This window comes from Scyliorhinus torazame, chromosome 6 (genome assembly GCF_047496885.1).
Source record: "Scyliorhinus torazame isolate Kashiwa2021f chromosome 6, sScyTor2.1, whole genome shotgun sequence".
Lineage (NCBI taxonomy): Eukaryota > Metazoa > Chordata > Chondrichthyes > Carcharhiniformes > Scyliorhinidae > Scyliorhinus > Scyliorhinus torazame.
The window spans coordinates 55,011,468-55,027,866 of NC_092712.1; the positions used below are offsets into that span (position 1 = coordinate 55,011,468).

At 40.6% G+C, this 16,399-nt stretch overlaps 1 protein-coding gene across 2 annotated transcripts in view; it reads right to left on the minus strand.

Annotated features, from left to right (window-relative positions):
- Positions 1-16,399, minus strand: part of lmbr1 (limb development membrane protein 1) — a 316,729-nt gene continuing 300,330 nt past the window's right edge. For both annotated transcript variants that reach the window (XM_072508212.1, XM_072508213.1), the window contains 2 exons: positions 10,313-10,474; positions 1-7,039 (listed from right to left, as the gene is read on the minus strand). In XM_072508212.1, the coding sequence (XP_072364313.1) occupies positions 6,954-7,039; positions 10,313-10,474 (248 nt within the window). In that variant the 3' untranslated portion in view covers positions 1-6,953. The remainder of the gene's footprint in view (positions 7,040-10,312; positions 10,475-16,399) is intronic.

Genomic DNA, 16,399 nt, shown 5'->3' on the forward strand with positions numbered 1-16,399 from the left:
CACAGTTCATTGAAATTTATTGTAAACACAAGAGGAGCTACAATGTAAACTTTGATTACAAACTTTAAAAAAAATAAACATATTATAGGTACAATGTTGATGATACATTCTCTTAGTGCCAACAATGAAACAGTACTAACATGCAATATATCAACAGCTGCAACAGCTAGGATATATATCCTAGAAATCAAAATGAACTTAACGAATGAATTGGCAGCTGCTTGCTTTGTGTGTTTTTATAAAAAAAAGTCTAAATAAAGCCTGCATGAGAACAAATTCTGTTTGTTTTAGAACATGTAATTCATCAGTTTATGCAATAATTTTGTTGATATAGCAAACTACTGGACGTCAAATTATTCTGAAAGTTTTAGTAAGTGACTTATTTTATATTGCGATACCTGAACAAAATGTTAAAAGGATTAATTGACAGTGGCTGAAGAATAAGTAAACTAACATGATTTTTTAAAAGTGCTTTCATTAACTATCAATTCAAAATGGTAACGCCACTGTATTTATTTTCGGCTGTTTTACAAGACATGGTTACTGTTAAGAGTTAGGTTTTGCATATCTCTCTTTGCAGGTGTCACTATTTTCCTTCAACTTTCGAATCGAATTAATTTAGAAATAAACGCTAAGCCTTGCCAATGGTATCTGTAATTCACCATCAATTTGGAAGTATTTCCAGCATAGTTCTGGGAGATCCTGAAATAAAATATGCAACATTCATGAAAAAAATCAGCAAAGTACAACCCCAGGTCAGCTATGACACAGCACTGGTCAGCTCCCTTCATTTTGAACCTTCGCATCAGTTTTGGAGCTGTACACAAAACTGCACAGTGCGATATTTCCATTTTCTAAACCAGCTATCCTCAAGTCTCAATTTCTTACAATTTTGTACTACTACCTCAAGCCCACAAAGCAGAGTTGAGACCCCGTACACGCACAACAGCTGGCAGAGGCTCTTATCCCACTGACTGAAGCTGAATTCATATCTAGTGTATTCATTATGCCTTTGCTAATTCTCCTCCATTATTCCTAAATGAGATTTGATTTGTATTGAACCTGTTCAAGCTTTTGGATTAAAAAAATACCAAAAGTGTTGGGAATGAAGAGCAAAATGACCGACAACCGATCACGAAAGGATGAGTATCTCAGCAAACTGTTAAACGCTCCTATAACTCTATCTGTTATGTAATTCTCTAGTTTTCTCCAGTTGTAAAATTAACTATGTACATCTTCGATACAAATTACACTCTTCAGGAAAAAGTAGAAAATAGTTTCTCCTTTTTTTTTTTACAAACACATGGTCCAGTGATGTAAGGAGCATCAAATTGTAGTCAATTTGGCATGGACCCTACCTGACAAACACACATGGCCCAACACTTTAAAATGACTAAGAGTTAAAACAATTTTCTTCTGGTAGCCACAAAAATGAGAAAACAACTGTTTTTGTTTACTTTGTAACCAGTCAAATCCAGTATAGTGACCTACAGAAGTGACCCGTTTTATAGGCCCCATGCAATGTATCTGGACCTAAATATAAAAATAAATGCCACTTGGTTCAACTGCCTGAAAATCATGCACAGTCCCAACATTCCACAAGAGAAATGTATTCGTTTTTATGCACTTAAGACTGTTTACCAAGCTGCCTGATCTTCAATCAAATTTAGTTTCACTGTCTTAATTTATAAAAACATTCAGAAACATTGTTTTAAATATTGCAGTAGGATGCCTGTTTAAAAATAAACAGAAGAGGTTCTTCTGAAAGTAATGAGTGCACATCTTGAACTTAAACAAACAGATCTCACTGCAGGGAAGCAATTATAACTTTATAGTTTGTAACAAAAAACACAGCTGCCAATTCACCAAACTACTCGCATTTTCTCCAAGACAGAATAATGCTCACAGGAGAAAACAATCTAAAAAGTGTTGCTTCACAGCCTAGGTATCAGAAAGAAGTTCACATTTGGACCGATTGGATTTGTCTATACATTTTAAATCAGCTTATTATAGTGCCTATTTTATGCCAGTAATCCCACAATGGATGGGCAAGAATGGGCATGTGCACCAGGTAAACTGTCTACCTGTTGCAGTTACAAATATGGGCCTTTACCCAACATGAATATTACTGGCAACACAAAATGGGCTATTCCAACAAGGGTTACTCAAACATATCAAAATAATCTGTTTGCATTTCCTTTTAATTACAATGTGACAGAAATATACATTTCTATGAAAACATGTCAGATCACAGTGCACAAGACAAAAAAAAATGCTACCCCATAACAAACACTACCATAATGTACATGAACGTTGCTATGAAAACGTGATCAGAAAAAACAAACTCACTGGTATTGAGCTGGGAGGCAAGAAGGAAATCACAGTGAATTTGTCATTAACAAAAACCCTTTGTAGGTAAGAAACTGGAAAGTTTGTAAATGTGTGATTCAGATGATGCCATATGTTTAGGCCTTTTTGGTCACTGCAGATAATTGCATAAATGGCTGAGTAACAAATCGCATAAAATAAAACGGAAGAAGTAGTAGCTGAAAGTAAACAAGTTACTTTCTTGGTATTATCGCACTAGGGCCAATACCTTCTGTTATATGGGTCTCTTACATTCAGTAGCAACATCAAAGTAAACCTGTCAGACGTGCTCAGGCCAGAGACCTTATGATGCTCGTGATGCCATTCCTGCCAAATCAGGCACTTTTACGTTGGTATTGCTGTTACTGCACAAGATCCAAGGGCTAACATTGCTAACAAAATATTAAAACAACTTAATAAATAGCTGCCTGTTACTTTTTATTCAGCATTCAGATTTAACAGCAGTGCAGTTATGTGCTGGGAACTAGTCCATGTTCGCAATGCACTTTCACACTGTCTTGAAGTTCATTTTTGGAGATAGTAATTTTTGTGCATATCCTCCTGTATGCATAACCTTCATAACCAAGCTGGGCTCTGCTGTTTAATACACAGAGTGCAAACGCAAGGACTAGCTCTTTGCATTTACATTTTCTTGAACGGATTACCTAAATCTGTGAACAGATTTACATGTCCCTTTCCTTCGCCTCCACCTATGACACTACTGTTTGCCAGTGTTTTGAGTTATTCTTGGACTGAAGCTGGCAAAGGGACAACTGTGTGCCACATTCCAATAGGTTAAACACTCCTTCTTACTGCTCCCTCTCAGGAAAACAAAAATATCAAATGAAACCTCTAAAATATCAGCCAGTAAGTTGTATTTTTTTTTAAACTGCACTCGCAGATCCTACAAACATTCAAGAGATTGTTACATCTGTCACCGCAAAAATATATGGCTGCAACAAATCAAAGCCTCTTAATGTATCTTCACTTGCACCTTTGCTAAAATCAAAAGCTGGGAGCAGCAGAATGGATTTTGGCATCTCGTTAGATCCGTTCACAAAAGGAATTGACTACACCTTGAACAAAAATAAACGGAATGGTTCGATGCATATTCTGCATATGGTTTCTGCATATTCACACTTTGTCCTTAAAACTGTTCCAGTAAGTAGGATGGATACAAGCCAGTGTTTGCTGATAGTCCTGAAAATACAGCATGAACTCTGGTGGTTTCATTATAGCAATAATGCTCATGCTATTTTAGGAGAATAAAACTACCTGTGTATCCAATTAACATCACAGACGACTGGCAACATAGCCTCAGGGGCTTCATCTACAATGAACTATCATAAGCACACTGACCAGACATGATCAACGTTATAGTTAAGGAATAATGAGTGGCAATTAAGTGAAATCAAGGGCAATATATGAAATGCATTACACTAATATTGCTACCAATTTTACTGAAGGAAAATTTGGATCAAAACTACGTGCCAACATGTTGAATGATAGCTACTCACCAACGTGTTGAGGTGATCAAAGTTTTCAAATCTTACAAACCAGTCAAAGCAGGGCACATGTGCTTTATATATTTCCTGTTCAAAAAGAGTCGAGTTGAAAATATTTTTAAATTCCCCGAAGGCCAGACCCAACTTACTGCAGATTCATGAGCATAAAACACATCTCAAAATGTATTCTTCCCACTCCGTAAAAACAATGTTCATGTGCAACAGATTGTCAGACACTGGTGAATAGAGCCTTCATTCAGCTACTGTTTAGTCTAATTATTTGCTAACTACATACTTTATTTTGTTCAGCCTAGGGCTTACATAAATGGGTTTATCAAAACAGATCACAACTAATGTAAACAGAACTAGTATTTAACCTTGATGCAAGGTAACCAAGGTCTGCATAACTCAGAAGAATGAGAGCATAGTCTGAAGAACATGCCGCATCTCCCTGGAATGATACAGGATACAACTGTATTATCTTATTAGTCTATATCCTTGTACCCAGTTTCCTGACAGCAGACAAGTACTAGCGCCCTTTTACTATCCGTGTTCCAGGTAATGATGTTAGAAATTGAACATTTTTCCCGACTAGTTGAACAGAATTTTCTTCACCTCCCTCCATCCAATCAAACTAATCTGCTCAGGTAAGATTAAGAATATTGCTGCATAAATTTGCTAGTGTTCAGTTCTTTTAAAAACAAAACTGAAGCACTTTTTCTCCCATTATCCTAAAAAAAAACTCCGACATAATAAAAGGGAATCACAATTATATCACCTAATAAGGCTATTGGGTATTATACTTGCTATTAATCAGTATTCCTGAAGACAGTACAACAGGGAATTAAGAACAAATAGATTTGTGCATCAATTTGCACATCCTCAGGAAATTGCAAACATTTTACAATCAATGGTTTACTTTTAAGCTCAGTTACGATTGTTATTTGGGAAATGTGGAGTCATCACAAGTTTATGGATGTTGGCCAGGTTTTTGGGGGGGGGGGGGATGAAGAATTGTACAGGGGGAGGAGATAGAAAGGGTAGGTTCATGCTCGCCAAATGTTGATGGACCGGTGTGTTTGCTCACTGCAGGGATTTATTTTCAAGTTTTAGGAACATATTTCAGTCTGGAACCTCCATTCAGGTGTTGAACACAAAGTAATTTCGAGTTGGGGATGAACTACCATGAAACATCACACCTGGTTTATGGATTTAATACTTTCAAAGAGACCTTTGTTTTAGAATCCCCTTCCTTATGAACCTAGCATTTAAAAAAATATATGATTAATGGTTTAGAAGAGCATTATCCTCTCCTTGGAATTTGTCACTCTCAAGCTTGACAGCATCACACGGCAATAGCAGTGAACCAAGAATCAAACAGTGGCAGAAAAAGGAATAGATTCTGGCAAGTACTTGCTATTCCTTTTGAGGGGGGGTGGGGGTGGAAGGAATGGCGGGGAAGGCCCGCCGGAATCAACTGCCCACCGAACACTTAAGGCCAGGATTGGGCATTCTCAAGGACCTAGGGCCCTGGGCTGGAAATCCAGCACCGCCGCTGGGTCCCCAACCCACAACCTCTCACCCACTTAAATGCCCCCACCTGCCTCCAAAATCACAACTGGACTGGGAAGGGGAGGGGAGATTAAATTCTGTCCCAACTCTGCCTTTTTCAGACTGCATAATTTGAAGTAATTTATCTGGCTTCAAATGGTAAACCTGAACATTTAACTTTGCCTCCTCCAGGGCAGCACGGTGGCACAGTGGTTAGCATTGCTGCCTCACGGCGCTGAGGACCTGGGTCACTGTCAGTGTGGAGTTTGCACATTCTCCATGTTTGCGTGGGTTTCACCCCCACAACCCCAAGGTGTGCAGGGTAAGTGGATTGGCCATGCTAAATTGCCCCTTAATGGGAAAAAATGAATTGGGTACTCAAAATGTTTTTTTTTTTTTTTTAAACTTTGCCTCCTCCACAAGTCACCTTTGTCACAACTATTCAATGCCTTTCGTGATGACATGAAACCAATTGCAACTGCAGGTTGACATTTTAAGATTCAGCCTACCAATGAAATGTATCACTTTGTTGCAGTGATATTGGAATTATAAACACAAGACTGATTCCTAATGGCTGGATACAAATTCCCAGACTCTACAATTGGTAAACTAGAATTGAAAAAAAAAGCAATCTCACTGCAATTTGTTTTTCCAAACTTCATGAGGAAGCCACCTACCAAGATGGATCAGGTCTGCCAGCGTCCAGATCTGTTTACTGGTGGCGACTGGATACTGGATTGTGTGGGGAAATAGCAAATGCACTGTCTTCCAGTTGCTGCTATGAAGGGGGCATTCAACTTATAGCTGTACTAATCTAGTTTTGATTTTATTCACCAATAAAGTACACCAATTTAATTTTTGTTTTACAACAGAAGATTGAAAACAGATTTGTCATACTGCCACGGGAGAGGTTAGCCAACAAACATTTTCTTTCTGCATTCGGACTGCATTTGAATGTGATCTGCAAGAGGTTGGAGTCCAGGATGGAGTCAACTGAAAATTAGGGGTTCTGTTCATAAGCAGCGCATGGCAACAGCTCCACAATGCCAATGTAAGCAACAACCAGGAATCCAGAATAGTCTGGAAGAGCATGTTTGCATGCTAAGACATCACAAACTAATTTCTCTAGAGAGCACGTTTTCCAGAGGTGACACTGGGCCAGTGCTTCAGTGACAGATTAAACAATCCACCCCCCACCCCACCCGCAAATCTTAAATCCCTCCCAAAGGGCTACCAATCCTAAACAGGTGATCTGCAGAAGTTAGTCTTAATGCAGCATGATCGTCCAAGCTAAGCACATTCAGCAGTACCTCAGACTCTTGTTAAAATGGAGAACACACCAGAAATATACTTCTTGGGCATTTCTCAGTCAGCATTTTCCCACAACAGAACCTTTCTCTGACTCTTACTAGCAGCAGAAAATAAATGACTGTCAGGTCTCCCGGTGGAACTGTGGGTGGGAGTGGAATGTCATGTGATTGAATTGTTTGCATCCCGAAAGTGGCCTGCGATATTGCCAGATATTGAATCTCAGAATGATTTCTGATGTCCATTTGCAGAATGCAGGACCTTCTCGGATTCTTGCGTTCTACTTGAAAGGTGGAGACTATTCAGACCTGGAGAGAAGGGAAACAACATTTTTTTTCAAATCTGCACAAAACAAATAATTTAATCAGTGATGCAAAAGTGCCACCCCTGCATTGTTATTAAAACTAGTTAGATCAAATAGTGTTCGGTTGTGGGGAGGCAATGGCGTAGTGGTATTGTCACTGGATAAGTAATATAGAGGCCCAGGGTAATGCTCTGGGCACCCGGGTTTGAATCCCGCCACTGCAGATGGTGAAATGTGAATTCAATAAAAATCTGGAATTAAAAGTCGAATGGTGACCATAAAACCATTGTGATTGTCGTATAAACCATCTGGTTCACTAATGTCCTTTAGGGAAGGAAATCTGCCGTCCTTACCTGGCCTGTCCTACATGTGACTCCAGACCACAGCAATGTGGTTGACTCTTAAATGCCCTCTAAAATAGCAGTTCAAGTGCAATTAGGGATGGACAACAAATGCTGGCCCAGCAAGCGATGCCCACATCCCATGAATGAATAAAATAAAATATTTTGGCAACAGAATTAAAATGGGACTTTTCCAAAAATTCATACCGCAATCAACAAGTATCAGAATTTAGCTATATGCTAAATTTTAAAAAATTTCAGTAATTTTTTTTCTTTTACTTTCAATCTTTGCATGATACACAGACTAAGTCAGAGAAGTGTTGATTTACTAAAAGTTCACAAAATCGAAAGAGGGTTTGAGTACAGGAGTAACAAAGTCCTGCTTCAATTGTACAGCACGTTGTTAAACCATACCTGGAATACTGTGTGCAGTTTTGGGCTCCTGTCCTTGGAAAGATATTATTGCCATAGAGGGGCTACAATAAAGGTTCACCATACTTGCTCCTTGTATGGTGGGACTGTCCCATGAAAGGAGGTTGGGCAAACTGGGCCTTTATTCTCGAGAGTTTCAAAGAATAAGAGGCGATTTCATTGAAACCCACAAAATACTTAAAAGGTTAGACAGGCAAGATATTTCCCCTTTATAGGGAGTCTGGAACTAGGGGACAATTTCTAAATAAGGGTAAACCCACTTAGGACCAAAACGAGAAGTTTTTTTACTTAAGAGTGGCGAATCTCTGGAATTTTTACCCCAGAGGGCTGTGGAAGCTCAGTCATTGAGCACATTTAAAGTGATGTTCAACGGATTTCTAATGACGATGGGATATGGGAATAGTGTGAGGCAAAAGTCATTTTAGTGGATTACCAGTCACGAGCATATTGAATGGTGGCACAGGTTCAACAGGCTGAATAACATATTCTGCTAGAATTACCAGAACTTTGAAAGTTACAAGTGAGAAATTCTGATAAAGGAACACAATGATTATGTTTGCATGATTATGTCTCCTAACTTAATAAAATAAATTTAATTTGCTTAAGTAAACAATTCTTTAAAATTGTTGTGGGCGACACGTGGTGCAGCGGTTAGCACTGGGACTGCGGCGCTGAGGACCTGGGTTTGAATCCCGGCCCTGGGTCACTGTCCAGGTGGAGTTAGCACATTTTCCCCCATGTCTGCGTGGGTTTCACCCCCCAAACCCAAAGATGTACAGGTTAGGTGGATTGGACAAGCTAAATTGCCCCTTAATTGGCAAAAATAACTGGGTACTCTACATTTAAAAAAAAAAATTGTTGCAGTATTCCTTTATCTGAATAAAGGAGCAATTTTTCTTAGATCTAAAACTGAATGCTCTTTGTGCCCAGGAAGTGCATTTGAACTCCCTGATCAAACGGTTACTTTGGAATCACTCCAGCCTATTGGAATACATTTCTTTGTTACAATAAAATCAAACATTTTAAGAAACACCCATGAATGCAGGGCCCGATTATTTAACTTTTGAGCTGACGGGAAGCAATTTTGAGTTAACAGGAATCAGATCAGTATTTAATCCTCATAAAGGCCAGGAGGTACAAAATCCACACGAGTAGTGTATTCTGCGCCTCAGCTATATAACAGCAAAATACTGTGGATACTGGAAACCAGAAATAACAACAGAGAAGGCTGTAAATTGACGACAGGTCAAACAGCATCTGTGGTGAGAGAAACAAGAGATGACATTTCAGGACTGAGACCCATAACAGAACTGGGGAAAGTTAGGCTCCGAGGAAGTAAATATAATATAATCTTTATTATCGTCACAAGTAGGATTACATTAACACTGCAACAAAGTTACTGTGAAAAGCCCCTAGTCGCCACATTCCGGCACCTGCTTGAGTACACGGAGGGAGAATTCAGAACATCCAATTCACCTAACAAGGACGTCTTTCGGGACTTGTGGGAGGAAACCCACGCAGACACGGGGAAAACATGCAGGCTCCGCAAAGACAGTGACCCAAGCTGGGAATCGAACCTGGGACCCTGTCGCTGTGAAGCAACTGTGCCACCCACTGTGCTACTGTGCTGCCCTAAAGTGGGTGGGGAGGGGAAGGAACAAAAGCAAAGGTCGATAAATAGGGTGGAGGGCAGGAGATATTCAATGTAAAATGTTTCATATTGAAGGACAAAAGGAGGTGGAGAAATAAAAGACGCGCCCAGAGGAGCTGTGAATGGAAGGATTCTGAATAGCCGCTATCAGAAATCAGAAAAAAGGCCTTACGGATTCAACATTCAGCTAGCTGAACAATAAAATTAAATACTGCAAAAGTTGGAAATTTGAAATAAAAACAAAATGTTGGAAAAACTCAGCAGTCTGGCAGAACCAGTGGAAATGCAAACAGATTTAAGGTTTTGAGTCCAATATGATTCTTCTTTGGAACTGTTCAGTTCAACAATTTTAGATTGTAACCTCCACCTCCATTTTCTTTCATTTTTCTTTGCTGATTTGTTTTTTGGTCAGTGTTTCTCTCCGATTTCCTTTCCTTTTGGATAGCAGCCGGTCCACCACCCTATCACGTTCTTTGTTCCCACCCTCCTCTCCTACACTTGCGCAAAACTACTGCATTCCTAACCTTTCTCAGTTCGGAGGAAAGGTCTCAGACCAAAACCACTAACTTTGTTTCTCTCTCCACAGATGGTGCCAGACCTGGAGTATGCCCAACATTTTTGTTTTTACCGCTTGTGTTCCGAGTGAAGTACATTAATGGATAATCATAATGGGCAGTGTAAATCAGGTCCGATAGCGGTACCTCATACCTCCCACATTGATCTGTGATCAGTACTGAAAGTGTAACAGAAGCCAAATGGATTTATTTTGGTGTCAAGTATTTAAAAAGTATCAGCAGTACTGAAAATAAATGATTATTGGATCTTGGGAGAGTCAACAGATATTGGCTCTTACCTAAAGCTTTAAGCAGTTCTTCTCTTACAGCAGATGTAAATTTTCGGATCAGGCACAGAGTTGTTACGACAGCAAATAACAGATTGTATGAGAGTACAATGTAAAAATTGCCGAGCCAGTTGAACCTTCCGAAGTCTCCAAGTAGGTCAAATCTGGTTATTCCTGTTAAAAACAAGTATTTCCAAGAAAAGGAGAAACATCAAAGAGAGTCCGCCCACACAATGTATGTAATAATTAACATATTGGCAGATTCCTCGATACAAATATGCATTTCTATGTATCAGACCCAAGTCTCACACCACGAGCATTGCGTGTAACACTTAACCTGCAGTCAAATATAATTTCATTTGATGTGAAAGCTGAAAATAGCCAAATACATCATTTACAAAGTAATGCATAAAGAACTCATGATGTCACAAATATGGATTGCTATCTAAGTTAAATTGTACAAGGTATAATACAATTTTTTCTCTCCAGTCTTCTGCTGAAGGTGCAGAGGTTAAAATTTGACTTGGGAGGTAGAAGAGGAATCACTTTGGCTGCATGCTATACAAACCTCAGCTGACAGGATATCGAGCTGAATGTTAAACTGGCGCTAATACCTGTTTTGCGACACCATCAAAGATGAATTTCATTCACAAGCCTATCACTTCCCCAAAATTCAACACATTTTTGATCCCTCATTAAACTTTACTTGTTGAACATATAAGCCATCACAGCCAAATCCAATTCTGCCTTCATCTACTTTCCCCACAACGCCAACTTCCAGCAAGAGCTACTAGAAAGTATTGAGGCGTTGGAACATAGATGATTTTTCTCCCACCCAGAGGGACATTGATGTCAATTGTAGTACTGCACTGACTGGAATTTGCAAATAATAATCTTTATTATTGTACTAGTAGGCTTACATTAACACTACAATGAGGTTACTGTGAAAACCCCCGAGTGAAAAATTAAATGAAATGAAAATCGCTTATTGTCACAAGTAGGCTTCAAATGAAGTTACTGTGAAAAGCCCCTAGTCGCCACATTCCGCTGCCTGTTCAGGGAGGCTGGTACGGGAATTGAACCGTGCTGATGGCCTGCCTTGGGCTGCTTTAAAAGCCAGCTATTTAGCCCGGTGCTAAACCAGCCCCTAGTCGCCACACTACGGCACCTTCTCAGGTACACTGAGGGAGAAATCAGAATGTCCATTTTACCTAACAAGCACGTCTTTCGGGACTAATAATAATAATAATAATAGCTTATTGCCACAAGTAGGCTTCAATGGAAGTGACTGTGATAAGCCCAGAGTCGCCACATTCCGGAGCCTGTTCAGGGAGGCCGTTACGAGAATTGAACCCCCACTGCTGGCCTTGTTCTGCATTACAAGCCAGCTTGTGGGAGCAAACTGGAGCACCCGGAGGATACCCACGCAAACACGGGGAGAACGTGCAGACTCCGCACAGACAGTGACCCAAGCCGGGAATCAAACCCGGATCCCTGGCGTACACTGTGAAGCAACAGTGCTAACCTTTATGAGGATTTTAATGAAGTACCATATAAAAGGTTCAAGCAAAACTGAAACATATGGGTTTAAAAGAGCAGAGGCAGCATGAATATGAAGTTGGTTGAGGCAGAAAGCAGCGAACAGTTGTTTTTCAGACAGGAGAAATGTAGACAGAAGGACAATTGCTCTTTTTGCAGCAAGAACACAACAATTAGAAGTACGCCAAACAGCTGCTCAAGCCCTGACTACTTTTAATAAGATCATGGCTGGACTCAGATATGAACTCCACTTTCTTATCTTCTCCCCATTTTCTTAGAGTTCCTCCGTGCTCAAAAAAGTATTCATCTTAGTCTTGAATGTATTCATCGACTAAGCATCCATGGCCCACAGGAGTAGATAAATCCAAAAATTTACCACCTATTCAGGAAATAAATTACTCATCTCATCAGTCCTAAGTGGCTTAACCTTATACTGAGGCTATGACTCCCACTTCTACACTTTGCAGCTGAGGAAACAACCTCTTGGCATCTACTAAATCCCTGTAACATTTTATATGTTTCATTGGATCACCTCTCATTCCTCTAAACTCCAGAGAAGGTAGGCCTATTCCACTCTATCTTTTATTCCACGATTCAATCTGGTGAACGTTCAATGTACCTCCTGAAAGGCAAGAATATCCTTTCTTAGGTTAGGAGACCAAAACGACCCACAGCATCCTAGGAGTGGTCTCACCAAAGTCATGGCAAATTGCAGTGAGGCTTCCTTACTCTTAAACTCCAACCGCCCTGGAAATAGTGTTTGCCTACCTAATTGTTCACTGTGGCTACATGTTAAATTTCTGCGATCTATGCAGAAAGATATCCAATATCCTTCGGACGTTTTCTCTTTTCCCTTACTTTTTTATTCTTGTATTTTAATTCTTCTGAGCAAAGTACATAACCTCGCACTTCCCCAACTTATACACCAACTGGCAACTTCTTGCCAATCACCTTTGCGACCTCTTTACATTCCCTCACACGTAACCTTTCTAAGCTCTGTATCGCCAGCAAACCTGGAAGCATTACAGTTGGTTTCCTCATCCAAGTCACTGGTATGGCACAGTCGTACAGTGGTTAGCACTGTTGGTTCACAGCACCAGGAACCTGGGTTTGATTCCCAGCTTGGGTCACTGTCCGTGAGGAGTCTGCACGTTCTCCCCGTGTCTGCATGGGTTTCCTCCGGCTGCTCCAGTTTCCTTCCACAGTCCAAAGATGTGCTTGTTAGAATTGGACATTCTGAATTCTCCCTCAGTGTACATGAACAGGTGCCGGAGTGTGGCAACTAGGGGATTTTACCAGTAACTTCATTGTAGTGTTAATGTAAGCCTACTTGTGACACTAATAAAGATTATTATATGGATTGTAAATAACTGAGACTCAACCCTCTTTGTACCCCACTAGATACATCCTGCCATCGACATGTTTATTCCTACACACTGTTTTCCATCGGTTAATTAATCCTCAATCCATGCTCATAAAATTCCCATAACCATGAAATATTCTATTGTGGAACAACCTCTTGAGCAACCTTCACCTGACGAAGGAGCTGTGCTCCAAAAGCTAGTGATTCGAAACAAAACTGTTGGACTTTAACCTGGTGTTGTAAGACTTCTTACTGTGCTCACCCCAGTCCAATGCAGGCATCTCCACATCATGACAACCTCTTGAATGGCATGCTATGAAATGCTTTCCAAAATCCAAATGGGCCACATCCACTGGTTCTTTATTAACCCACTAGTTCCATTCCCAAACGACAAAGTGTGCGATTCTCTGGCCTCCCCGTGCTCTGTTTTTCGGCGGCAGGAGGAGGTTCGCCATTGGCCGGTTGTGGGATCTTCTAGTTCTGCCACTGTCAATGGGATTTCCCATCGAGTCCACCCCACGCTGCTGGGAATCCTGCGCACCGTTGGTGGGATCGGAAGAACCCGCCAGTGTGAACAGCCGGAAGATCTCACCCTTAAAGTTTGTCAAAATAGCTTTTCCCTTTCATAAACCCATGCTGATTCTGCTTGTATATTTGCAGCCAGGACTTGGGAATTATTTCAAAGTTTACAGTCGACATGACGACTGGAAATGTAGAAAACATCGAGGATAATAACAGACTTCAAGATTGTGGGAGGAAACCGGAGCAACCAGAGGAACCCCACACAGATATGAGGAGACACATGGCAGACATAAATTATCATACAGAAGTGTGAAGTGAAGCTGAGGCACTAATAGGAAGTATGGAGGCAACAACAATGAAATACAACAATTCCAAAGAAGGTGCAAGAGAAACCTAGGGTTGCACATGCACAAATCTTCGAAGGTGGCTGGATAAGTTAAGACAGTGAAAAAAAGCCTACAGGAACTCTCTGTGAAAGGTTAGGCCAATACCCAGTGCAGTTCAGGAGTATAAGAGGTCACCTTATTGAAACATAAGATCCTGAGGGGAATTGGCAGTGTGGATGCTAACATGATGTTTCCCCTTGTGGCAGAGACTAGACCGAGGGGGCACAGTTTAATAATAAGGGGTCTCCCATTTAAGACAGAGATGAGGAAAATTACTTTCTCTAAAGGGTTGAGAGTCTGTGGAATTCTTTACCCCAGAGAGCGCTGGAGGTGGGGTTATTGAATATTTTTAAGACAGGGTTAGATAGATTATTGATTGAAAATGAAAGTTGCCATAATCCCGAGCATGATGGGCTGCTCTTCCCCTTTGAGAGAGCGCTGGCTGGTGGTGGTTTAGCTGGTGGTACGGAAATTGAAACTGCGCTGTTGGCAATGCATCATGAACCAGCTGTCAAACCAACTGAGCAAAATGAGCCCCTATGTGGAGTGGAGTCAAAGACCTAGCAGCAGAGGTAGGCCACTCTCCCCAGAGTCTGCTCTGCCATTCAATGAGATCATGAATAATCTGATTTAAAGGCGGCATGGTGGCACAGTAGATGGCACTGCTGCCTCACAGCACCAGGGTCACAGGTTCAGCCTTTGGTGACTGTGTGGAGTTTGCACTTTTTCCCAATGTCTGCGTGGTTTCCTCCCACAGTCCAAAGATGTGCAGGTTAGCTGGATTGGCCATGCTAAATTGTCCCTTAGTGTCCAAGGATGTGCAGGCTGGGTGGGGTTAGGGGAGTGGGCAGAAGAAGGGTACTCTTTCAGAATGTCAGTGTTGACTCAATGGACTGAATGGCCTCCTTCTGCACTGTAGGGATTCTATGGTATGAATCCTCAACTTCACTTTCCCACCTTATCCCCATAATCCTAGATTCCCTTACTGTCTAAATATCTGTATCTTAGCCCTGAACATATTTAACGAGCCAGCCTCTACAGCTCTCTGCGGTAAAGAATTCAACAGATTCATTACCCTCGAAGAAATTCCGGCTCATCTCTTAAATGGACACCCCCTCACTCTGAAATTATGCACTCTGGTCATAGACTCTCCCATTAGAGGAAACACCTCTCAATATTTACCCTGTTAAGTCCCCTGAGAATCCTATATGTCTCATTTAGGTTGCCTCTATTCTTCTAAACTTCAATGAGTTGAAGTTTACTTAACCTCTCTCAATATGAAAATCCCTCCATACCTGGGATCAACCGAGTGAACCTTCTCTTGTCTGCCTTCAATGGTGGTATAATCTTTCCTTAGATAAGGGAGCAAAAATGTTCACAGTATTCCAGGTGTGGTCTAACTAGTGCCTTGTATAGTTTTAGTACGACTTCCCTATTTATATGTTCCATTCCTTTGAAATAAAGGCCAACCTTCCATTTGCTTTCCCAATTACCTGCTGAACTTGAATGCTAGCTTTTTGTGATTTATGCATGAGGCCCCAGATCCCTCTGCACTGCAGTTTTCTGCAGCCTTTCTCCATGATATTCAGTTCCTTTATTCTTCCTACCAAAGTGCAGAACTTCAAATTTTCCTACATTATTTTTGCCCACTCGCCTAACCTGTCTGTACCCTTCTGTAGACTCTGTTATCCTCACAACTTGCCTTCCCACCTATTTTTGTTCAATCTGCAAGCTTGACAATAGTGCATCAACTTCCCTGCTTGATTATATTATGCATTTCTAAATGTGGTGCTATTACATCATTTACACATACAGATGGAAAATTCACCTGTTATAAGAACAGAATATTGTCTTCATTTCATGAGATGGGATAGATTGTTGGCAATAGATACCTTTACGTAATGAGGATTTCTGATCATTCTCACGCTCTTAATAGTCATTACTGTATAAAAATAAGTGTACTTTTAAAATGTGAAACGTTTCCATCATTTATACTGGAATCTAACATTTTCCCAACAGGAGTTAAACTAACTGACCTATAGTGTCTTGTTTTTTATCTCTCTCCTTTTCTGAATAAAAGTGTTACATTGGTAGTTTTCCACTTCTCTGGCACTTCTCCAGAATTTAAGGATTCTTGGAAGGTTACTACCAGTGCATCCACTATCTCTGTCGCTACTTCCTTTAATATTTTGTGATGCAACCCATCAGGTCCAGGGGACCTATCGGCCTTTAGCCCCATTACTTTCCCTTGTACTTTTGCCCGAATGATTGTTATTGTAATTATGTCTT